The sequence below is a fragment of the Colobus angolensis genome, unplaced genomic scaffold, assembly GCF_000951035.1.
Source record: "Colobus angolensis palliatus isolate OR3802 unplaced genomic scaffold, Cang.pa_1.0 Scaffold6, whole genome shotgun sequence".
Taxonomy (NCBI): domain Eukaryota; kingdom Metazoa; phylum Chordata; class Mammalia; order Primates; family Cercopithecidae; genus Colobus; species Colobus angolensis.
Genome location: NW_012119598.1, coordinates 18095992 through 18121951, shown reverse-complemented (window position 1 = coordinate 18121951; position 25960 = coordinate 18095992). Strand labels below are relative to the sequence as shown.

General features: G+C 38.7%; 1 protein-coding gene across 1 annotated transcript in view; it reads right to left on the bottom strand.

Annotated features, from left to right (window-relative positions):
- Positions 1-11930: 11930 nt before the first annotated feature.
- STMND1 (stathmin domain containing 1) overlaps positions 11931-25960 on the bottom strand; it is a 28990-nt gene continuing 14960 nt past the window's right edge. Inside the window, exons 3-5 of the mRNA XM_011962743.1 lie at positions 22318-22469; positions 13752-13883; positions 11931-12706 (exon numbers count right to left, since the gene is read on the bottom strand). Of these exons, the coding sequence (XP_011818133.1) occupies positions 12419-12706; positions 13752-13883; positions 22318-22469 (572 nt within the window). The 3' untranslated portion in view covers positions 11931-12418. The remainder of the gene's footprint in view (positions 12707-13751; positions 13884-22317; positions 22470-25960) is intronic.

The following is a 25960-nucleotide window of genomic DNA, read 5'->3' as shown; positions in this document are numbered from 1 at the left end:
AACTCACATAAACTTAAGGTAAAGGGGAGGAAAAAGATATTCCATGCAAATGGACACCAAAGAAGGAGCAGGAGTAGCTATTTTTATTTCAGACAAAACAGACTTTAAAGCAACATTAAAAAGGACAAAGAGGGACATTATATGATAATGCCCCTTATCATTATATGATAAAAGGACTAGTCCAACAGGAATGAAGAAGAATGAAACTGCATCCTCATCTCTCACCTTATACAAAAATCCACTCAAGATGGATCAAAGACTTAAATCTAAGACCTGAAACCATAACAGTTCTAGAAGATAACATCAGAAAAACCTTCCTGGACATTGGCTTAGGCAAAGACTTCATGACCAAGAACCTAAAAGCAAATGCAACAAAAACAAAGATAAATAGGCGAGACTTAATTAAACTAAAAAGCTTCTGCACAGCAAAAGAAATAATCCGCAGAGTAAACAGAAAACCCAGAGAGTAGGAGACAATCTTTGCAAAGTATGCATCCAATGAAAAACTAATATCCAGAATCTGTAAGGAACTGAAACAATTCAGCAAGGAAAAAAACCAAACAATCTCATTAAAAAAGTGGGCTAAGGGTCAGGTGTGGTGGCTCATGCCTGTAATCCCAGCATTTTGGGAGGTCAAGGCAGGTGGATCACAAGGTCAGGAGTTGGAGACCAGCCTGGCCAACATGGTGAAACCCCGTATCTACTAAAGACACAAAAAATTAGCCAGGCATGGTGGTGTGTGCCTGTAATCCGAGCTACTCGGGAGGTTGAGGCAGGAGAATCACTTGAACCGGGGAGGCAGAGGTTGCAGTGAGCCAAGATCGCGCCACTGCACTCCAGCCTGGGTGACAGGGCGAGACTCCATCTTAGCCAAAAAAAAAAAAAAAAAAAAAAAAGTGGGCTAAGGACATGAATATATAGACAATTCTCAAAAGAATATATACACATGGTCAAACAACTTATGAAAAAATGTTCAATATCACTAATTATCATGGAAATGCAAATCAAAACCACAATGTGACACCACCTTACTCTTGTAAGAACGGACAAAATCAAAAAATGTAAAAACAATAGATGTTGGTGTGGATGTGGCAAAAAGGGGACACTTTTAGACTGCTGGTGGGACTGTAAACTAGTACAACCATTATGGAAAACAATGTGGAGATTCCCTAAAGAACTAAAAGTAGACTGGGTGTGGTGGCTCACGCCTGTAATCCTAGCACTTTGGGAGGCTGAGGCGGGTGGATCACAAGGTCAGGAGATCGAGACCATCCTGGCTAATACGGTGAAACCCCATCTCTACTAAAAATACAAAAAATTAGCCGGGCATGGTGGCAGGCACCTGTAGTCTCAGTTACTCGCGAGGCTGAGGCAGGAGAATGGCGTGAACCCGGGAGGCAGAGCTTGCAGTGAGCCGAGATCATGCCACTGCACTCCAGCCTGGGTGATAGAACGAGACTCTGCCAAAAAAAAAAAAAGAACTAAAAGTAGATCTACCATTGGATCCAGCAATCCCACTACTAGGTATCTACCCAGAGGAAAAGAAGTCATTATACAAAAACAATACTTGAGTTTATAGCAATTCACAATTGCAAAAATATGGAATCAGCCTAAAAGTCCATCAATCAATAAATGGGTAAAGAAAATGTGATATATATATATATATATTCAGCCATAAAAAGGAACTGAACAATGGTATTTGCAGCCACGTGGGTGGTGTTGGAGACCATTATTCTAAGTGAAGTAACTCAGGAATGGATAACTAAACATCATATGTTCTCACTCACAAGTAGGAGCTAAGTCATGAGGACACAAAGGTGTAAAAATGACACAATGGACTTTGGGACTCAGGGGAAAGGGTGGGAGGTGGGGGTGAAGAATGAAAGAGTACATACTGGGTGCAGAGTACACTGCTTGGGTGGTGGGTGCACCAAAACCTAAGAAATTGCTGCTAAAGAGCTTATCCTTGCAACCAAATACCACCTGTTCCCCAAAAACTATTGAAATAAAAAAATGTTGCTGCAGTTATTTTAAGGGGAGGGGAAAGCGTTGATTCTTGGTGTTGTTTTCTTCTTATAGTTTTTAATATTTCCTATTACATATTACTCATGTAATTTTTAAAAAACTGGCAGGGCGTGGTGGCTCATGCTTGTAATCCCAGCACTTTGGGAGACCAAGGCTGGCGGATCATGAGGTCAGGAGATCGAGACCATCCTGTTCAACATGGTGAAACCCCGTCCCTACTAAAAATACAAAAATTCAGCCGGGCATGGTGGTGCGTGCCTGTAGTCTGTTACTCCGGAGATTGAAGCAGGAGAATCACTTGAACCCGGGAGGCGGAGCTTGCAGTGAACCCAGATTGGACCACTGCACTCCAGCCTGGCGACAGAGCGAGACTCCGTCTCAAGAAAAAACCAAACCAAAGAGGCAGCTGTTATTTTTAAATAGCGGATACAAGTGACACAAAGAGAATGTTAACTGTCATCTTTCACAGTTTATTTTACAATAATGCCCTTACGGAGCTGTCTGAGATATAGGCTCCACTCTGCCCTACATGAAGGTTTTGTTTATACAGATTATGTGGATGCAAAAGTGATGTATACACTGACACAACTAAGCATTACACATCTTTAGAATGTAGTACTTACTGTATCAATTCTTCTTCAAATACTAGCTATTTACTGATAATGAAATAATGAACACAGAAATGGGCACAGTCATACATTTCTGGTAGTCACTGTAGCAACACTGTGATAAATCTGATTTTATCCCTGTGATTACAAAATTACTTTTGCAAACCAAGTATCTCACAATGTGAGTTATTTCAAATATATGTGAAATATTTAAAAATACAATTCAAATATTATTTTAAATATATTACCTTAAATATGAGTTATCCATAACTATTTTTTCCCACCTAGAATTAAAGAATTGCTAACTATCAAAGTACATTCTGTTAGACACAGCAAGGTCCCCTTTCACAGGGAAAACTATGCAGGCATTTTTCAGTTGCTACCAATTCAGATGATTATAAAAATTTACCTAATCATGTGTTCCCTGCCTCATAACTACCAGAAGGTTGTGGTTTGATTTTAGTTGAAATACTCTGGTGGCTGTTCAAATATTTAGCTTTTAAGCATTAGAAAACCAACATTATTTTGATACATAAAATTGACATTATCCCAGAAGCTCTATTTTAGGTATCTCAATCTTTCTTTTAGATTACTCATCAGTACAAAACATCCTTTAAGAAGAAAGAAAAGAAAGATGATCACGGAAAAAGCCACATATGCATTTGAAGTTTTTAAAAAATATTGAAGTAACGGAATTGATGGCATTTTGAAGGCAGAGTAGTATTCAAATACAAACTCCCTCCCTGATTGATGGTAATGGCTCTGTGAGGGTGGGAAGTTGCTCAGGGTCTCTGATCTCTGTTTCCTTATCTCCAAACCCTGAGATGGTTTTTGTGAGTAGTAATGCACTTGGAACTTTAGAGAAGTTTCTGGGATCTAGGCACTCTGCAGTATAATAATCGCTCTTCCCATCCTGTGAAAATGGTATCACTAAGTAAATATACAGAGTAATACAAGGTAATTTCTATTTTATAAATTATAATAAATGATAATATGTTTACTTTCCTAGTGATATAATTATATAAATGATATCATATAAATGATGATATACAGTACATTATAATCTGTGTATTTTCTTAGTGAAAATATACACATAAGAAAATACATTTTCTTAGTGAAAACATACAGATTATCATTTAGGATGTGTTTGTCTTTTGCATATGTAACTCTATATATGTAGAGAGGTTTTCAAGTCAGGATATCAATGATAATGATAATGTTCACATTTATACCATATAGGTATTTTTTTTTTTTTTTTGCCAGAGTCTTGCTCTATCACCCAGGCTGGAGTGCAGCAGCCTAATCTTGGCTGGCTGCAACCTCCACCTCCCAGGTTCAAGTGATTCTCCTGCCTCAGCCTCCCGAGTAACTGGGACTACAGGTGTGTGCCACCATGCCCGGCTAATTTTTTGTATCTTTAGTAGAGAGTAGGATTTCACTGTGTTAGCCAGGATGGTCTCGATCTCCTGACATCATGATCCGCCTGCCTTGGCCTACCAAAGTGCTGGAATTACAGGTGTGAGCCACTGCGCCTGGCCTATTATATAGATTTTAATGCAATGAGCATGTCATCTGAGCCATTATAAATAACAGGCAAGAGCATAATATTATAAGAGAAAATATTATTCCAGTATTTGTCAAATTTGGGAATTTAATTTGGAAGTACTATAAATTTGGGTTGAACATATTTTGTGGTCATTTAAATTTTATTATTTGCAGAGATACGAATGATACCCAAATCTTTTTAAAGTTGTCCTTGGACAATCATTTTAGCTATTCTAATATTTTATAAGATTGACACATGCCACCATATGAACACTTCCATAGAAAAGTCTCAGGATGGGTGGAAAACATCATGTTGCTTACACAGAATTTTAGATAACTTATATGCTGTAAAATAGTGGCATATTCTAGTTTACAAGGTACATTTTATTATTTATTTGTGTTTTAAATCTGAGATAGATTTATTTTAAATTTTAAATTTTACTTACTTTTTCAACTTTTATTTTGGATTTAGGGGCACATGCACAAGTTTGTTACAAGGGTATATTGCATGACGCTGAGGTTTGGGCTATGGGTGATTGCATCATCCAGGTACTGAGCACACTATCCAATAGTTAATTTTTCAACCCTTTCTTCCTTCCCTTCTTCCCCCATCTAGTAGTCCTTAGTTTTTATCGCCATCTTTATGTCCATGAGTACCCAGTGTTTAGCTCCCACTTATATGTGAGAACATGTGGTATTTGGTGTTCTGTTCCTGTGTTAACTCACTTAGGATAATGACCTCCAGTTCCCTCCATGTTGCTGCAAAGGACATGATTTCATTCTTTTTTATGGCTACATAGTATTCCATGGTATATATGTACCATATTTTCTTTATCCAGTCCACCATTGATGGGCACCTGGGTTGACTCCATGTCTTTTCTATTGTGAAGAGTGCTGCAATGAACATACAAGGACATGTGTCATTTTGGTAGAAAGATTTGTTTCTTTTGGACATACGCTCAGTGATGAGATTGCTGGGTCAAATGGTAGTTCTGTTTTCAGTTATTTGAGGAATCTCCAAACTGTTTTCCATAGTGGCTGAACTAATTTGCATTCCACAAAGTGTATAAACATTCCCTTTTCTGCACAAACCTTGCCAGCATCTGTTGTTTTTTGACTTTTTGATAGTAGCTGTTCTGCCTAGTGTGAGATGGTATCTCGTTGTGGTTAGGATTTGCATTTCTCAGATGATCAGTGATGTGGAGCATTTTTTTTCATGTTAACCACTTGTGTGTCTTCATTTGAGAAGTGTCTACTCATGTATTTTGCCCATTTTTAATGGGGTTATTTGTTTTTTGCTTGTTCTATTGTTTAAATTCCTTATAAGTTCTGGAGATTAGACTTTTGCCAGATGCATAGTTTGCAAATATTTTCTCTCAATTTGTAAGTTGTCTGTTTACTTTGATGATAGTTATTTTTCTGTGTAGAAGTTCTTTAGTTTAATTAGCTCCCCCTTGTCAATTTTTGTCTTTGTTGCTGTTGCTTTTGAGGATTTTGTCATAAATTTTTTCCCAAGGCTGATGTCTAACGTGTTTCCTAGGTTTTCTTCTAGGATTCTTATAGTTTGAAGTCTTATCTTTAACTCTTTGATCCATCTTGAGTTAATTTTTGTTGATGGTGAAAGGTGGGAGTCCAGTTTCATTCTGCATATGAATAGCCAGCTATCCCAACACCATTTATTAAATAGGGAGTCCTTTCCCTCATTCATTATTTTTGTCAACTTTGTCAAAGATCAGATGGTTGTAAGTGTGCAGCTTTATTTCTGGGTTCTGTATTCTGCTCTATTGGTCTATGTCTCTGTTTTTCTACCAGTAAGTACCATGCTGTTCTGGTTATTGTAGCCTCACAGTATAGTTTGAAGTCAGGTAATGTGGTGCCTCCTGCTTTGTTCTTCTTGCTTGGGATTGCTTTGACTATTCGGGCTCTTTTTAGGTTCCATATGAATTTTAGAATAGTTTGTTTCTAGTTCTATGGATTTTAGGGTACTTTTTTCTAGTTGGTAGTTGTGATAGGAATAGGATTGAATCTGTAAATTGCTTTGGGCAGTATGGCTCTTTTAACAATATTGATTCTTCCAATCCATGAGCATGGAATGTTTTTCCTTTTGTTTGTGTCATCTGTAATTTCTTTCAGCAGGGTTTTATAGTTCTCCTTGCAGAAACAAAAAGGTATTTTGTTTTTGTGTGTGGCAATTGTAAATGGGATTGTGTTCTTGATGTGGCTCTCAGTGTGAACGTTGTTGGTGTATAGAAATTCCACTGATTTTTATACATTGATTTTGCATCCTGAAACCTTACTGAAGTCATTTATTAGTTCCAGTAGCCTCTTGGTGGAATCTTTTTAGGCTTTTCCAGGTGTAGAATCTTATCATCTGTGAAGAGAGATGGTTTGACTTCTTTTTTTTTTTTTTTTTTTCTATTTAGATGCCTTTTATTTCCTTCTCTTGCCTGTTTGCTGTGGCTCACAGTTTCAGCACTATATTGGATAGGAGTGGTGAGAGTGGGCATCCTTGTCTTGTTACGGTTCTCCGGGGGAAATGCTTCCAGTTGTTGCCCATTTAGCATGATGTTCACTGTGGGTTTGTCATAGGTGGCTCTTATTAATTTGAGGCATGTTCCTTTGATGCTTAGTTTCTTGAGGGTTTTTATCATGAAGAGATGTTAGATTTTGTGAAAAGCTTTGTCCATGCCTGTTGAGATGATCATATAGTTTTTGTTTTTAATTCTGTTAATGTGGTGAATAACAGTTATTGATTTGCATATGTTGAACCAATCTTGCATCCTAGGAACGAAGCCTACTTGATCATGATGAGTTAACTTTTTGATGTGCTATTGGATTTGGTTTTCTGGTATTTTGTTGAGGATTTTCATGTCTATGTTCATCAGGAATATTGGCCTGTAGTTTTCTTTTTTAATTATTGGCTTTGTAGAATGAGTTAGGAAGGAGTCCCTCCTCCTAATTTTTTGGAATAGTTTCAGTGGAATTGGTACCAGCTCTTCTTTGTACATGTGGAGAATTCCACTGTGAATCCATCTAGTCTGGGGCTTTAGTTGGTTGGTAGTTTTTTTCTATTATTATTGTGGATTCCATTTTGGAACTAGATATTGGTCTGTTCAAGTTTCAATTTCTTCCTGATTCAATTTTGGGAGATTGTGTGTTTCTACAAATTTATCCATTTCCTCTAGATTTTCTAGTTTGTGGGCATAGAGTTGTTCATAATAGTCTCTAGGGATCTTTTGCATTTCTGTGGGATCAGTTGTAATGTTGTCTGTATTGTTTATGAGTTTGCTTATTTGGATCTTTTCTTCTTTGTTAATGTAGCTATCCATATATTGATCTTTCTTATTCTTTCAGAATATTAACTTTTGGTTGCATTGATTCTTTGTATGAATTTTTGGGTCTCAGTTTTGTTCAGTTCCATTCTGATTTTAGTTATTTCTTTTCTTCTGCTAGCTTTGGGGTTAGTTGGTTCTCATTTCTCTAGTTCCACTAGGTGTGACATGAGATCATTTTTGAGATATTTCTTACTTTTTGAGGTAGGCATTTAATGCTTTAAATTTTCCTCTTAACACTGCTTTTGCTGCAATCCCACAGATTTTGGTGTGTTGTGTCTCTGTTTTCATTTATTTCAAATAATTTCTTGATTTCTGCATTAATTTTTTTGTTTACCCAAAAGAAATTCAGGAGCAAGTTGTTTAATTTCCATGTAATTGTGTGATTTTGAGAGGTATTCTTGATATCAATTTCTATTTTTATTCCACTGTAGTCCAAGAGTATGGTTGGTATAATTTCAATTTTTTTAAACATATTGAGACTTGCTTTATGACTGATCATGTGGTCAATCGTGGAGTATGTTCTATGTGCAGATGAGAAGAATGTTTATTCTGTGGTTGATGGGTGATGTGTTCATTCTGTAGATATCTATTAGGTCCAATTGATTAAGCGTTGAATGTAAGTCCAGAATTTCTTTGTTAGTGTTTTGCCTCAATAATGTGTCTAATGCTGTCAGTGGGGTGTTGAAATCCCCTACTATTATTGTGTGGCTGTCTAACTCTTTTCATAGGTCTAGAAGTACTTGCTTTATAAATCTGGATGCTCCAATGTTGGGTGCATATGCATTTAGGATAGTTAAGTCTTCTTGTTGAATTAAACCCTATGTCATTATGTAATGTCTTTCTATGTCCTTTTTTACTATTGTTGGTTTAAAGTCTATTTTATCTGATGTAAGAATAGTGATCCCTGCTCTTTTTTTTTATTTTCTGTTTTTGTGGTAGATCTTTCTCCAACTCTTTACTTTGAGCCTGTGGGTGTCATTATGTATGAGATGGGTCTCTTGAGACAGCAGATAGACAGGTCTTGTGTCTTGTTATTTTATCCAGTTTGCTTCTCTGTGCCTTTTAAATGGAGCATTTAAACCACTTACATTTAAGGTTAATATTGATATGTGAGGTTTTGATTCTATTATGAAGTTGTTAGCTGGTTGCTTTCCAGTTTCTATTGTGTAGTTATAAGGTCTGTGTCAACTGAAGTGCCTTTTTGTGGTAGCAGATATTGTTCTTTTATTTCCATGTTTAGAATTCCAGTACAAATCTCTTGTAAGGCTGGTCTAGTGGTAACAGGTTCCCTTAGTGCTTGCTCATCTGGAAAAGATTTTATTTCTCCTATGCTTATGAAGCTTAGTTTGGCAGGATATGGAATTCTTGTTTGGATTTTCTTTTCTTTCAGAATTCTGAAAATAGGCCCCCAATTTCTCCTGGCTTGTAATATTTCTGTTGAGAAGTCTGCTATTAGCCTCATGGGGTTCCCTTTGTACATGATCTGGGATTTTTCTCTAGCTGCCTTTAATTTTTTTTTTTTTTTTTAATGTTGACAATCTGGTGACTGTATGCCTTGTTGATCATTTTGTATAGTATCATGCAGGTGTTCTCTGGATTTCTTGTATCTGGATGTTTACCTATCTAACAAGATTAGAGAAAATTTCTTGAATTATTCTCTCAAATATGCTTTCCAGGATTTTTTTTTCTTTTTTTCTCTCAGGAATACCAGTAATTAATAGGTTTTGCCATTTTACATAATCCCATATTTCTCAAAGACTTTGTTCATTTTTAAAAATTATTTTTTCTTTATTTCAGTCTGACTGGGTTGATTTGAAAGACCAACCTTTAAGCTCTGAAATTCTTTCTTCTGCTTTATTCAGTTTATTGATAAAGCTTTCAGTTGTATTTGAAATTCCTTGAGTTTTTCAATTTCAGAAGCTCTGATTGATTCCTTTTTAAGATGTTTATGACTTCCTTTATTTTCTGGATTGCTTTAGAAGTTTCTTTGTACTGCTTTTCGATCTTGTCCTGTATCTCATTGAGCTTCCTTGCAATCCATGCTTTGAATTCTTTATCTGTCATTTCTGAGTTTCCATTTTAGTTAGAAACCATTGCTGGAGAGCTAGTGCAATCCTTTCGTTTGTCACTATATTCAGATTTTTCATGGTGCAGAATCATTGTGCTGGTTCCTTCTCATCTGGAGATACCAGCACTTCTAATTTTTGTTATTATTTTCCTGAAGATAGGGTTTTTTCTTTTTCTTTCTTTTCCTACTATATATATATATATTTTTTTTCTTTCCATTTCCTTTCCCCCTTCTCCCCGTACAGTTCCTGTTACTGGGGTACTGTACTGTACCCCAACAGTGTAGGGTCTTTTGGCTTTGCTTCTATAGTCCTATGCATTTCTTTCAGCAGGTTTTATATTGGGCTGTGCAGTTTGACCTACAAGCCCTTAGATGGCGCTTGTAAGCAGGAGCCAGCTGTGGCCAATATGGCTGTGTATATACTTGATCTTTGTTGCAGAAACTCTCTGTTGCCTTAGGCAATGGGGTGATTTGTGGAATTCGCAGTGGTCTGAGTTCCCCTATGCAACCCTGGAGGGGGCAGGGGCAGGGGCAGGGGCCATGAGAGGTGGGGCCAGACCAGGCAGGTTTGCCTGCACATTCCCCAGTGGCAGACATAAGCACAAGCTCTGAGGGATAATCTAGTGGGTGGCCACCAAGCATCCAGACTTGTGCCTAGGTGTGGAGCTGGGAAACCTCTTCAGTCCCAAGTTTTCTGCACAGGGATGGGAGTTGGCCCAAATTCCTAATGCAGGAGATTAGGTGCTCCAGATGCCTGACGATCTGCCTGGGAGTAGAGCAGAGAGGGCCCCTCTGCACCAAGATCTCTGCACAGGAAGGGTGGGGTGATTCAGGCTGCTGTTCCAGGTGAGTGGGTACTACAAATGCCTGAAGAGCTGTCTGGGCGTGGACAGGGCACCCCTGAATCAAGATATCTGCATAGAAGGGGTGGGACAACTCAGTCTGCTGAACCAGGCAAGCAGGTACACAGTATCTTTAAGCACATTATTTCATTTGATTCAACTCTGTAACTGTGGCTATCCCAAATTAACATGTAAGGTAATCGAGACACAGAGAGCCTGCATGCCTCAGGGTCACACTGTAAGAAGCAGACTGACTCTAAAGCTTTTGGCTCTGCAATGAGTTTTGAAGAAGCCCCTCTACCCCCTTCTACCACCACCATCATACCTCACTGGCTGTAGGTGTCTGAAGTCCTACAGGCTATAGGAACATATATAACAGAGGTCCCCAACCTTTTGGCACCAGGGACTGGTTTTGTGGAAGACAAGTTTCCCATGAACGTGGAGGAGGGGGTGTGGATAGTTTCAAGATGATTCAAGTGCATTACATTTATTGTGCACTTTATTTCTATTCTTATTACATTGTCATATATAATGAGATAATTATACAACTCACCATAATGTAGAATCAGCGGGAGCCTGAGCTTGTTTTCCTGCAACTAGATGGTCCCATCTGGGGTGATGGGAGACAGTGACATCTGAATTGTGTTGCTTATGTCCAGTCTACTCCATAATCTCGTTTTGTTTGCTGTCACTGCAGAAAACCCTGCTGCACAAAGATAGGATGCTGGAAATGGAAGCAGGCTTTTCAGTGCTTTTGTGGCAATGTCAGGATATTCCACCAGGACTTTAATTCAGAACATACGGAGATTTGAAGTTGCCTCAAACATACTTTTAAGGCCACCAGATGCAGCTGTACAACTGAAGTACATCGACTCACTTGCCACTCTACAGCCTGCCACCAGATGCAGCTTCATTGTCACTTGCCACTCACTGACTTTTGATATGTGTTTGCAAGCAAATGAGGTGGTGGATCATTTGAGCTCAGGAGTTTGAGACTAGCCTGGGGAACATGACAAAACCCCGTCTCTACAAAAAATTAGCCAGGTGTGGTGATGTGTGCCTGTAGTCCTAGCTACTTGGAGGTCTGAGGCTTGAGGATCGCTTGCGCTCCAGGAGGTCAAGGCTGCAGTGAGCCAAGATCATGTCACTGTACTCCAGCCTGGGTGACAAAGTGAGACTCTGTCTCCAAAAAAAAAGCATCTAGACTCATAAGACCTGATAATTGATTGGATGTGAGTGGTAAGGGAGGGAAGAACCAAGGTATAATTCTAATAAGGTGAGAACCAGCAGCTTCTCAGCTCAGCATGCCTGCAGGGAAGACAGACACTGGTAGCAGGCTGACTCCCAGTCTACCCCCACCCTCACAACTTCCTTCCTTCCACCCCTAGCCTCAAATGAAGTTCTTCCATTTGCACAAGAAGAAAACTCCATTCTTTATATAATTCTGAGCATTAGATATTGCTAACGTAAACTATGTGGATAAAACTGTAATTCAACCAACTTCAAGACATTGCTTTATTCCTTCACAACACAGAGAAAAAAATTTATTAAACCATAGACATACAGCATAAAAAACATACAAACCATTAAAATACTTAATACAAATCCATGCAATTTGTCTTAAAGGACCAGCAGAAGATGGACCCCGCCACAAGGCAGGAGTAAACAGGAAGGATTTCATTTGGCACGAACTTATTCATGTAAGCTGAAGGCACTTATAAATTAAAGACATCTCCATAATGTTTGAAGCCACACAAAGGAGAGTGCCAAATATCTATGCTGGTCAAGTCTCCCCCTTGCTCATTTTTTTAAAGCTAGCATAGCTACTTAATTTACTCAACTAACCTTCAGCCTGTGCAACCCACACAATCATCCTTAAGCCCAAGGCAGAAATTCCAGTGGAATGAGGTCAGTCAGTCAAAGAATGTGAGACATACTACAAATGTCACAAATGGGGAGAATGGATGCTTTCTTACAAAATTCACAAAAAATGGCTTAGTAGACTATGTCATCTTCTTGGTTGTAGGACATGTCTGACTCCACGACCCCAAAACTTTCATCACTTTCGTTTCTATCAATCAAGGTTGCATCACTTTTACTCTTCTTCCTCTTCAATGGTTTTCCTCCCTGCAGGTCAGATGGTTCAAATCCAGCAGATCTCACCCTTTGAAGTCCTTTGGCAAATGCAACCTCAGCCCCGCCTAGTTCAGCTGAATCTGAATGATTGGCTGAAGGCAAAAGTCGGTCACTCCGTAACCTTTTTCTTATTTCTTCTTCTTTAGTCTGAAATGCAGTATTAAAGAATGAAAAAGAGCCTGAATAACTTTCTACAAGTTGTGATTAATGTTGCTTGTATTGAACATTCATGACTTCTCTATGTCATTATTCAGCCATATAACAAACATTTGTTGAGAAACTCTTGTTCAAGAAGGCAGACATGGGGCCTGCCCTCATGGAGCTTGGAGTCTGGTCCTTGCTCTCTGATAGGCCAATTAGAGAGCTGGGAAACAAAGGCTGTCGGACCCAGCTGTGAAGGCTGGGTCTGGCCAAGGGCATGTGGAGGGCTATGGGGGCCCTTGGTGAAAATGCAGCACGGGTAATGCAGCCTGATGCTCTGCAGCAGTTTCTCTCAGTTTAACACCACAACCCAACCCTGCTTCTCCTCCTGCCCCCAGCCTCTATTGAAGTTTCTCTTTTTCCATATGAAGAATGCTCCATGCTTCATTTAATTCCAAGAATTGGATGTTGCTTACTTAGGCTGTATGGATGCAACTGTAATTTTCACCCAACCTGATTTATTCCTTTACAACGGAAAGGAAATTTTTAAGAAAAAACCACTAAACATATAACATATAATAAAAAGCATAAAGATCATTAAAATCCTAGCTAAAGACCAGACACAGTGGCTCATGTCTGTAATCCCAACACTTTGGGAGACCAAGGCAGGAGGATCATTTGAGGCCAGGAGTTTAAGACCAGCCTGGGCTACATAACAAGACCCCATCTCTAAACAAAAATTTTTTTTTAAAAAAATCAGCCTCATGTAGTGGTATGGGCCTGTAGTTCTAGCTACTCAGGAGGCTGAGACAGGGGGACCACTTGAGCCAAAAAATTCAAGGTTGCAGTGAGCTCTGAGCATGCCACTGTACTCCAGCCTGGGCAACATAGTGAGACTTTGTCTCTTAAAAAAATTACTAAAATAATAAAAAAAAATACTGATTATAGATCCATGCAATTTGTCTTAAAACTGTTGATAGGAAAGGTCTGGCATGAGTCATTTTAGCAGACAGTGAACTCCTCAAGCCTAGAGCATCTGAGAGCTCAGTACCTTCCTGCGCTCCTCGGCAGCCTCCATCTTCTCCTTGATGTCCTTCATTGTGAAATCCTTCACTTGCTTTCTGATTGTGAGTTTTTTCAGTCTGGCAGGTGGCTTTCTCAATGGCTTCTCAGTCGTGGTCAACTGGAATAAAAACATTTTTTTTTTACATGAAGAAACAATCATATTCACTGGCAGAGGAGAAGGGCAAAAGAGTTAGAATAAACAATATAAAATGTACATTCTAGGCTGCGTGCAGTGGCTCATGCCTGTAATCCCAGCACTTTGGGAGGCTGAGGTGGGAAGACTGCTTGAGCCCAGGAGTTCGAGGCCAGCCTGAGCAACATAGTGAAACCTTGTCTCTACAAAAATACAAAAAATTAGCCAGGTGTGGTTGTGTGTGCCTGCAGTCCCAGCTACTTGGGAGGCTGAGGGTGGAGGATCGCTTGAGCCCAGGAGCTGGAGGTTGCACTGAGCCAAGATCACGCCACTGCACTCCAGCCTTGGCAACAGAGTGACACCCTGTCTCGAAAGAAAGAGAGAAAGAAAGAAAGAAAGAAAGAAAGAAAGAAAGAAAGAAAGAAAGAAAGAAAGAAAGAAAGAAAGAAGGAAGGAAGGAAGGAAAGTCAGTTCTAAAAATCTAACTTTTCAGGGGCAGATTTAAAAAACAACGATGTGAAAGTTGGTAACGACAGAATTATAACGATAAGATCTATTCGATGCCTTAAAAGCACCAGGCTATTACAAAAAGGCCCTATGAATGCAGGTGTTCTTAGACTGCATAGAAGATGACCCCTTAGAAGGAAAAAATCTTGAGAATGAATATAAGATGAAAAACAGTGGAGAATGGGGGTGAATTTGTAGTTCAAAGTGAAGAGTTCAACCTGATGATTTTATAATATTCCACACACTACACGTTACTTTCATCTGGGGTAGAGATTAGTTCTCATTGCTTCTGGTTTTGTGGTAGAAAGAGATAATTAACGATTACTGAACAACAACTCTGTGCTGGGCTTTGCTGGAGGAACTTGACAAACATTTTCATGACAGTGGGGGAAAAATCCCACTTCATATGATCAACTATGCTTTCAACAGTGAAAAGCAGTAATAATGACTTTCTAATTATAATTTATAGTTCCAAAATAAGTAAAATTGTCATAAAGTATTTACGAAGAAAGTTTTAATGTATATGTTTTTGTTTTAAAAATTGGTTTTAAGATAATATAGATGGATTATAAAAAGTATAACTGATACATAAATCATCTCCTTATCCTCTATTTAACCACCCGGCCCCCAATCCCAGTCCTTAGCACGAATCTTTGTAAAGAGTTTAGTGTGTGTCTTCCCAGATATCTGCTCTGCACACATATATATACACATATATATATATGTTAAGGATATCTGTAATGTTAAACAAAACCTAAATGGAGTTATACTATACACACTGCTCTGCAATTAACTTTCTTCAATTAACTTAATACGGACAACTTTCTATATAAATATAGATTTATTACAACTGGGTGAGGGGTGGTTAACTCCAAGGCTGCATTACAAAATGAACTGAATATTGTTCTAGATAATTTCTCTAAAGCCTTTTTTTCTAAAGACAAAGGAGCTATTAATATTCACTGTAATTTCTAAAAGATTGTTTTTCCAGACTATAATGCTATAGGTACCGACAAAATAAAACAGAGAGGCAGTTTAGCGCAGAGTAAAACAAGGTACCAGACTGAGACTTAGCCAGCCCTGGGTTTAAATCCTAGCTGGACTATCGAATGATGTTTTTTTTTTTTTTGAGACCGAGTCTCACCCTGTCACCCAGGCTGGAGCACATTGACACGATCTTGGCTCACTGCAACCTCCGCCTCCCAGGTTCAAGCGATTCTCCTGCCTTAGCCTCCCAAGTAGCTGGGGTTACAGGTGTGTGTCACCATGCCTGGTTAATTTTTGTATTTTTAGTAGAGACTGGGTTTCACCATGTTGGCCAGGCTGGTCTTGAACTCCTGACCTCAGGTGTTCCACCTGCCTCAGCCACCCAAAGTGCTGGGATTACAGGCGTGACCCGCCACGCCCAGCGTGTTCACTGATTCTCTATGGTTCCATAAACTCTGCAATCTATGGTTTCCTCATTTGTAAAATAAGTTTAATAATATATATTTTGGGATTGGTTTTAAAAAAGAAAGAAAAGGATAAAGTAGCCATTCTGGAAATGATAGCTACTTTTCATTCAGTCAAAGCAGTGACTTTTTCCAAAGGTAGAACACAAACTCCTAACGAGGACAAAGCGGAAAGGGGCCGAAGCACAGAAGCACAGAGGGGAGGAAGGAGAGCCTGCAGCCGCGGGCAGGGGGACCATCAGGCAGCAGGCCTGAGCTTCAGCTCTGGGGCGGCAGGAACGCCCAGCGCGTAGTGGAGACCCAGGCAGCTCTTCTCTTTGGACTCAATTTTCTCAACTGTGAAGCAGCAAGGGGGTGGAGGCCTATTAAGCTTTCTTTCAGCTCTAAAATCTATGATTCTTAGAAAGTCTTCTAAAGAAAAAACATGTATTGACGTTTTGGCTCCTTTAGACCCATCGGACAGTTTATGCGGTGCAAAGTTTTTCACTACTTGAAAACCGTGGAATGTTTGTCAAACCAAGTTCCCTCTGCCATCATCATTTTGCATTATTTTTTATGACAATTGGCTCTTGAGTTTCCTGCTGGCAAAAACCACCCGCTGAAAAGAGGGAAATACTTGCTTTGGTGGCTCAACTAGAGATACTGTGAAATTAGCAAGAAAATGATTTTTTAGGGATGTTCATGCGTAGAAGGCTAAAAGAAAATTAAGTAGTAATCCAAGATCCACTAAAGCAATGCCAGATTAGGCTATACATAGGAGCCTGAACCTTGACTAAAATTCTGAGATCAGGAGTTCTGAGAGAACTTGCATTTTTCTGTTTTGGTCACCTCTTCCCGTGGCTTAACCCTACAATGATCCTCCCCACAGAGGAAGTTAATCCTACCTGTGCAAGCCATGTTCTTTCTTGAGTTCCACATTTTAGGAAAACAAAGAAAAAGCATCTAGAAAGATATCTGTATCCTTTACAATTGAATTTTATGAAGTCAGAATTTATCAAATGTTGGCACTGAAAAATGTTAACAATGGGCCGGGCACAGTGGCTCACGCTATAATCCCAGCACTTTAGGAGGCTGAGGCAGGCGGATTGCTTGAGTTCAGGAATTTAAGACCAGCCTGGGCAATGTAGTCAGACCCTGTCTCTTTAAAAAAATAATAATAATAACAATGATCATCTTATGCTTAGAGAGGTGTTACCAGTGGAAAGAACAACAAATTGGCCACAACAAAATCAACCTACAGAAGTTACCAGTTCAATTATTTTCTTAAAGAATACGTTTAGAGGACTGCCAAGTTCAAAATGCTACAATTAGATTAGAGTCCTGTTTCTAGCTACTAACTTGTATATTTTACTTCTTACATACACTGTGCATTCCTCAGAGCTTTCTTAATTAACTATTGACCTACGGATGAACCTGTCTTCATTTTGTTCCCTTAAGGGAGTCTTGTGGATAGAACAGGCCAGTCCTGCAAAAGATCCTTCATTCTGTTTTGTCACTGTCAGGCCTCCTGGGGAAGGTCACTCTGATCATTAGCTGGCTTTACTGAGTCCTAACTCAGTCAACTTCCTCCTCCTTAAAAACTCTCCGTGAGGTTCAACAAATAATGTTAGAGACTCTTATGCAATGTGAACAAACTCTCCAACTACACTTCAGGTTCCCAAGTACAGAAGTCGCACAGAGAAGGGAATAAACTTTGACCAGACAGAGAGGTCAGTAGTGAATTCACAGGGCCTCAGGTAGGGAGACCCATGATGTGCTAAGTGGCAGGGAGAAATGAATTTGGGATAAAAGACGAACTCAATAATACCTATGTGGATAAATGAGAGCCAATCACATTTCTCTAAAGAGGTCTATACCAATCCATATACACATAATGACATGTGTACATAAAACCAATATTTGTTTATAATATAGTCACTTAAGTCTCATTAGAATGTTTAAAAATACACTGAAAGATTCACTCAACAATCTGATATTAGCTTCTTAATCTTATATTTCTTACATATCATTTTAACTCTTAATTTTTTTCTTCTTCTTTTTTTTTTAGAAATGGCATCTTACCATGTTGCCCAGGCTGGTCTTGAACACCTGGACTCAAGGGACGCTCCCAGATTAGCCTCCTAAAGCACTAGGATTACAAATGTGAGCCTAGCACATTTAACACTTTTTTTTTTTTAATTGGGTTTTTTGTTTGACAGGGTCTTGCTCTTTCACCCAGGCTGGAGTGAGTGGTACAATCAAGGCTCATTGCAGCCTTGACCTTCTAGGCTCAAGTGATCCTCCAGCCTCAGCCTCCTAAGTAGCTGGAACTACAGGTGCACACCACCAAGCCCAGCTAATTTTTTTTTTTTTTTTTTTTAGAGATGGGTTTTTACCATGTTGCCCAGGTGATCTCAAACTCCTGGGCTCAAGCCATCTGCCTGTCTTGGTCTCCCAAAGTGCTGGGATTACAGGCATGAGCCACCTAGCTCAGCCTGATTTTAACTCTTAAGTAAACATAAAATATTCTAGCATAAACATTCTTGAAAGATGGTTATCCAGAGAGTACTATGAAATTACTGTGGTGTTCACTAGCAAGCTTACAAAGAAAATTAAGAAAAAAGACAAAGGGCTCTGTGGTGGACACAGATCCTCTCCTTACCTCTAGGGAGAGACTAGCTTATGGGGGATGCCCCTGCTTCGGAAGAGGGACCTTCATGAAGGTGAACCCTCAATTTTCAACATCCTTTATTCAATTTCACTCTAAATAACTCAATGAAAGATAATGACCTGGCTAAAAGCAGCCAGATCTAAGTCTGAAATGCCCTCGTATTTAAATACACTATTGTTCCACATAAGAAGTCTTATTTTTAAATTATTCTCCTTGGTTGCTTGGCTAGTTCAGTTGGTAGAGCATGAGACTCAAAGTATTTTCGCATTTATTCCATTTTTCCCATAATATTTTATTTAAAAGAATGTTTTCCCCTAGAGCAATGAAGAAATAATATTTACATGTCTGTTAAGATTCACCACATTGTAGTAACTACTGACATAATATCTTTTTATTGACTATCCCTTTTTTGTTTCCCTTGACCTCTTGTTTTGTTTTTAGCCAGTTTTATCAGTCTGGGTTTGAAAAACTTATTAAATATTAGATATTCAAAGTATTAATATTATTAATGATTAATATTATCTAATAATATTTCCATTCTTAATACGGTTCCCCTCTCAGTCCTTCAATATTCATTCTCATCTTTTTACATTGGCCTCATAACTCTTCCCAAAATATGCAAGACACCTGGTGTCTGACACACATATGTTCTCAGTTACCCCTGAATTGAAAGAAGTTTTATCTGTGACACAGAAACTGCATCTCTTTTATTTCCTTAGGCTTCCTGAGTATAATCTTAGTTCCTATTCCTGAAATGGTATATTTTCAGGAATATTTCAGAATTCTATTTCACAATGAATAGGGAATCAAGAATGATTTCAAATGCTTTAACCCTTCCCAGCTTTGATAATGAATTTGGGAGCATTGTGTAGAGTTTTGGTGAAACTTCAGGGCAGTAGTTCTCAACCTGGGCTGCCCATGGGAATCGCCTGGGAGCTTTCAGAAGTGTGAAAGCAGGGCCACATGCCCAGGCTGTGTGGTAGGAAGTGCTACCTAGACACTGGGATGTCTGAAATATCCCCAGGTGACACCAATGTACTGGCAGGTTAAGGACCACTGGATTAGGCGATGAAACAAGAGAGCTGTGTGTTATTGCCTGGTCTGTTGCAAGCCTAGCTTATGCTGGGATATCTTGGCCTAATACCAAAGCCAAAAAAACAAAATTGTGCCATTCCTGAAGGCTGTCACATTTAAATCCTTTTGAGAACATTCCCAACAACCATTCTATGCCTATATAATATGAAAAATAGTCTTCATCTTTGGTTCACTTAATGATGCTATTAAAAGTCCAGCCCATAGTTATTATTTTTTTAAAGGTGCATCTCTTTCACAAGGTAGTTTATATTAATTAATCTTGCAGGCTCCTTTGCGAAGTCTAAGTCAGAACTCATTCATCTCTGGCAATTGAATCACGGAGAATGTTTTAATGTGATTCCTACTGGTGTATGTATGTAGATATCAAAGTGTCTATAGCATTTTCCTTAAGGAGACATTGTTTAGCTACTGAATGTTTCCACAATCTATCTGCCTCCTCTCAAACTTGCTTTCCTTTTTCTTTTGACACGCATTCTTTTTTTCTGACCCCTACAGACTGACCTACAGCTAGAAAAAAATCTTTCCTCTCCCCTTTGATATTAAAAACCCCATCCTTCTTCTAGTACTTTCAAATAAGATAAGGCACTTTAAAATGCCTTGTATCATGAGAGCGTTGTGCAAATGTAAATTGTCATTATGTTGGCATTATCTTTTCCATTATATAATCCATTTTTACCTTCCTTTCCGCCCTCCCCCCACCCCCCGACATCCTCTTATTATTGGCAGCCTGATAATGTTATTCACAAGGTTTGGCAATCTCCTTTCCTTTCTCCCAAATACTTTCTGCAGGATTTATTTTCCTTTTTCCAAAGAAAATGCCACTTTGGCTTTTATTCATGAGTTCTCAACATTCCCCATACACAAAGAAGGAAATTAACTTTATTCAAACACTAAATAACTCAGTCTAGGTGGCAAATTTGATTGAAATAATGAGTTTTTAATTCCTAATGGACTGTTTTCCCTACAACACAGGGATAGACAACCATTAAGTAGCCTTTGGGTAATTGCCGGTCTCTATTTCCACCATTTCCTTTTCTTTCTTTTCTTTTTCATTCATTTTTTTCTCTGGCTTCTTTTCTTTTCTTTTCCTCTGGCTTCTTTTCACTATTATTTCTTTTTTTTTTTTTCACTTTCTCTCTTCTGCCTGTACTTCAAGGACTACTGGGAGTGCCTGGGAGCATTGGCTTAAAAAAAAAAAAAACAAACAAACAAGAATACAAAACAAAATAACAGCAACAACTAAGTCTGCTATCTTCTTCACAGGCTTCCACATAATTTATTTAACAATTTAGAACTCAGTCAGGGCAGGGCGCAATGGCTCACACCTGTAATCTCAGCACTTTGGGAGGCCGAGGCGGGTGAATCACGATGTCAGGAGTTCAAGACCAGCCTGGCCAAGATGGCGAAACTCCATCTCTACTAAAAATACAAAAATTAGTCAGGCATGGTGGTGGGCACCTGTAATTCCAGCTTCCAGGGAGGCTGAGGAAGAAGAATCGCTTGAACCCAGTAGGCAGAGGTTGCAGTGAGCCAAGATCGCACCACTGTACTCTAGCCTGGGCGACAAAGCAAGACTCCATCTCAAAAAAAAAAAAAAAATTAGAACTCTAGACTTTAGCCAAGCTAGTTAAAATCAGAGTAAAAATATTATTCATGCTGAGGAAAAACTATGACAGATTAATCAGGATAAATTAACAAAGAAAAATAATAGTACAGCAATTTCTAGAATTCTATTTAATTCTTCATGTTTGATTTTGGGGTGTGCATATGGATAAATGTATAGCCATATTTGTTTTAGCTTTGGCATTTAGGCCTATTTATTTTCTCTTTTAAAGTTTTACTTTTTTTAATGGACATGGAATTGTATATATTTATAGGGTACAGTATGATGTTTTGATACATGTGTAATGATGAAGTCAGGGTAATTAGCATATCCATCACCTCAAACACTTGTCAAGCCTATTTTCTTACTAAATAAATCAGATTCAGTTTTACATTTCTAATGCCCGCACAATGCCTATTACATAGGTAGTGCTCAAGAAAAACTATTGAAAGAATGAAAGTATGTTATTCAGTGGGGCCTATTGTTTCTCAAATTTAGTAAAACCCAATATATGTTTTACTGGATCAATTAATCATTAATAATTGGAGCAATTCCTGAGTCCACAAAGAAGGATGGTGTATTAGTCTGTTCTCACATTGCTATAAGGAAATACCTGAGACTGGGTATTTTTCTTTATAAATTACGTTTATTTATAATAACTTTATAAAGAAAAGAGGTTTAATTGATTCACAGTTTTACATGGCTGGGAAGGCCTCAGGAAACTTACAATCATGGTGGAAGGAACCTTTTCAGAAGGTGGTAGGAGAGTGCAAGCAGGGGAAATGCCAGACATTTATAAAACCATCAGATTTCGTGAGACTCACTCACTATCATGAGAACAGCATAGGGGAAACCACCTGCATGATTCAATTACCTCCACCTGGTTCCACCCTTGACACCTGAGGATTACAATTCAAGGTGAGATTTGAGTGGGAGCACAGAACCAAACCATATGAGATGGTGTGTGGAGGTGTGGGGGGAATTTAAGGGACTTAAATAAATGCTGTTATCTGTATTGTAACTTGCATATGCTGGAAATAATGACTCATGATCCATCATATTCTATTGCTAATTTTAACTATAAGCTAATGTTAATTACAAAAAATTACTTGCCGTGACATCATATGATTCTCCATTTCTAAATACTTTGCTGTGGCTTTGTATAATTCCTTGAACAATTAGTTCCTCCAGGATATCTGATGACTTCTGTCGCTCTCGACTGTCTAGGGGTTGGGATTTATTGATGAATCCATTGGTCACTAGATCTTCCAAAAAAGAGGAAAAGAAAAAAGAAAGCAAAATTTAAGAATCAAGGTTTTTTCAATCAAATGCTAAATGGATGCCTTACAAACCATGCTACTTAATTAGATCTTAGCTTCAACACTTAATATATTTCTATTATAAGTCTTTGTAATCCTTTGAAGTTCAAATTCTTCATGTTCTTACAGAGGATACACATCAACATAATATACTGTTTACTTAGCAGATCACATATTAAGATAACAAAAAGCCTTTCTGTGTGCTGCTGTGGACTGCCTTTTTGTGGTAACAACACGTATACACTTGGGTACGACGACGTTGGTTTACTCGAGTAATTATGAAGCTAAACCACAGCTAAGAATCAGATACTCTTTTGGTGATTCTTTGAGTTGTGGTTTGGTTTCCATGCTTTGTATACAAAGGATAAACAGCGTGATGTTGCCAAGAGACTTCTAGTTCTGCAACCCTAAGTTTATAATTACGCCATCTGCTAAGTCTACATAAGTAAAAATGTGCCTTTTGAAAAGAGTCTTTGAACCAAATCAGAATTGGAGTTAGAGTGATATTAGCTAAATTTTTATTCATGATTCTAAAAATGAGCACTGAAACAGTTTATGGGGGAGTGTTTATAAGCTGCACTAATGAGAGAGGCTCCCCCATCACAAATCATCCAATTACATAAATAAGCAAATAAGCAGCCATGGTTATGCCATCACATTATAAAACAAACGGCGCTGGCCTGCTGGGCCAAAGACACTTTTGCTTTTCCTGCCTGTAACAGTGCAATAGAAAGTCCTGAGAAGTGAGCTATCTTCTATGCTGTCATCATCAGGAAGTCCTGATGTAACCAAGTCCATTCTATTTAGTGGATGGCATCTTCCCATAAAAAATTCTTTCTTTTTTTTTTTTTGAGATTAAGTTTCACTCTTGTCACTCAGGCTGGAGTGCAATGGCGAGATCTCAGCTTACTGCAATCTCCTCCTCCTGGGTTCAAGCGATTCTCTTGCCTCAGCCTCCCAAGCAGCTGGGACTACAGGTGTGTGCCACCATGCCTAATTTTTGCATTTTTAGTAGAGATGGGATTTCACCATGTTGGACAGGCTGGTCTCAAACTCCTGACCTCAGGTGGTCTGCCCACCTTGGCCGCCTAAAGAGCTGGGATTACAGGCATGAGCCACGTTGCCCGGCGAAAATTTCTAATCTCAGTGGTTAGCAGTGAGACCTCTCATGAATTTGTGCTGGGAAGATAGAAGACACACACACTCACACACACACACTCACACACACTAATCAGATGTCTCTCACTTCAACATATTAACCTCTCCGGTATAAGAGATTTCTAGGATTGGCCACCACAAGTAACTCCAACAGTTTTCCTCCTATCAGTATCTGTCTAGTGCTGTTTTTTCTACTCTTGCAAGTGTTTGAAATAGAGCTGCTTCTGATTTTAAAGTGCTCTGTACAGATTTTGGCATGGGGTAGTAAAACACGTCAGATGGGGAGGTCAACGAGAAACTTGAAACAATGGAGAAGATTTCAATGACAAGGTCAGAAGTGAATCCCCTTCAAGGAACTGGAATGATTTTTTTGGTTAGAAGGTGGCCTTGTTTGGAAGGGTCAAAATAATAATAATGATCATTTACTGAGCACTTAGGCACCTGCACTACACTAAGTACTTGACACACTGTATGACATCAAATGCAAACATCAACTCAGAGTGCTATTATTATCCCTATTTTAGAAATAAACACTGATGTGAGAGAAGCTAAATAACTTACCATGGTGACACAGGTAGCATGTGTGTTAGGCAGGGCTAAATCTAAGTCTGCTTGGCTCCAACCCTCACTCTCTCAACTGTCCCACTGTTCTCCCAAATACGTCATGTAAGCAGCTCCACTGTCAGTGGTTCATTTCTCTCCCAGGATGTTTCTAAAAGGAATGTCATGTTTGACATCTGTTGCTAATGTAATAAAACCATTGTAACCATTGCGATCCGTTCTTTTTGGAGTTCTCTAAAGTATTTGGCTTGATATTTACAGCAACTAACTTATACAGAGATTCCTGGAATATGTCAGTCATTTCAACAATTTTCATGCTTTCTTGGGACATTGGAGAATATTGGAGATTGTTTAAAAACCATGTTGTGTTTCTTTTGATTATAAAAGTAATAGTTACTGCAGTAAACTTAGAAAATACAGAAACTAGTAAAAGATTAAGAAAATGCCCATGCTTTCACCACCCAGAGATTACCATTGTTAATATACAAAATTTTATTTTTATAAGTTCGACATCATACTGAACATACAGTTTCATTTGTTATCTAGCTAATATTTATATGAGCATTTTCTGATGTCACTGGAAACTCTTCATAAGCATAAGCGTAAAAAGTGAAATTATACACAAAAACACGGGTGAATTCATCTTTAACTTTGGTGTAGGGAAAGGCTTTCTAACTGTGACTCAAAATCCAAATTGAATTTTAAACATTTATAAAAGTTACTAGATTAAAAATGACTTTTGTAAAACAAAACCCCCCATAAACATAATGAGTTGAATATAGATATAATGTACCTCCTAATTTTATGTATTAAGAAAGACACAATATCATTTTTGGTATTCTTGCTAAAATTGTGTAACCCTGGCTCATGCCTGTAATCCCAGCACTTTGGGAGGCCAAGGCAGGTGGATCACTAGAGGTTAGGAGTTCAAGATCAAGATCAGCCTGGCTAACTAACATGGTGAAACCCCGTCTCTACTAAAAACAAACAAACAAACAAACAAACAAACAAACAAACAAAAAACCTGAGTGTGGTGGCGGGCACCTGTAATCCCAGCTAGTCAATAGGCTGAGGCAGACAGAATTGCTTGAATCTGGGAGGCGGAGGTTGCAGTGAGCTGAGATTGCGCCACTGCACTCCAGCCTGGGTGACAGAACGAGACTCTGTCTCCAAAAAAAAAAAAAAAAAAGTGTAACCCAAATCCAATCAGGAGGAAAGCTCAAACAAACCCAAATTGATAAACATTCTGCAAAATAAATGTTTTATACTTTTCAAATATATCAAGTTCATAAAAGACTAAGAAAAACTGAGGAGCTGTTCAGATTAAAGAAGACTGAAGACCACAGATGACTAAATTAAAAATGTGATCCTGGATTAGATAGCTCCTGCATCAGAAATTCATTTATAAAGAATAGTTGTGAGACAACTGGCCAAATTTGAATATGATCTATAGATGAGATAACAGTACTACATCAAAGGTAATTTCCTGGCTGGGCGTGGTGGCTCGTGCCTGTAATCCCAGCACTCAGAGAGGCTGAAGTGGGCAGATTACCTGAGGTCAGGAGTTTGAGACCAGGCTGACCAGTCTGATGAAACCTCGTCTCTACTAAAAATACAAAAATCAGCCAGGCATGGTGGCGGGCGCCTGTAATCTCAGCTACTCGGGAGGCTGAGGCAGGAGAATCTCTTGAACCTGGGAGGCGGAGGTTGCAGTGAGC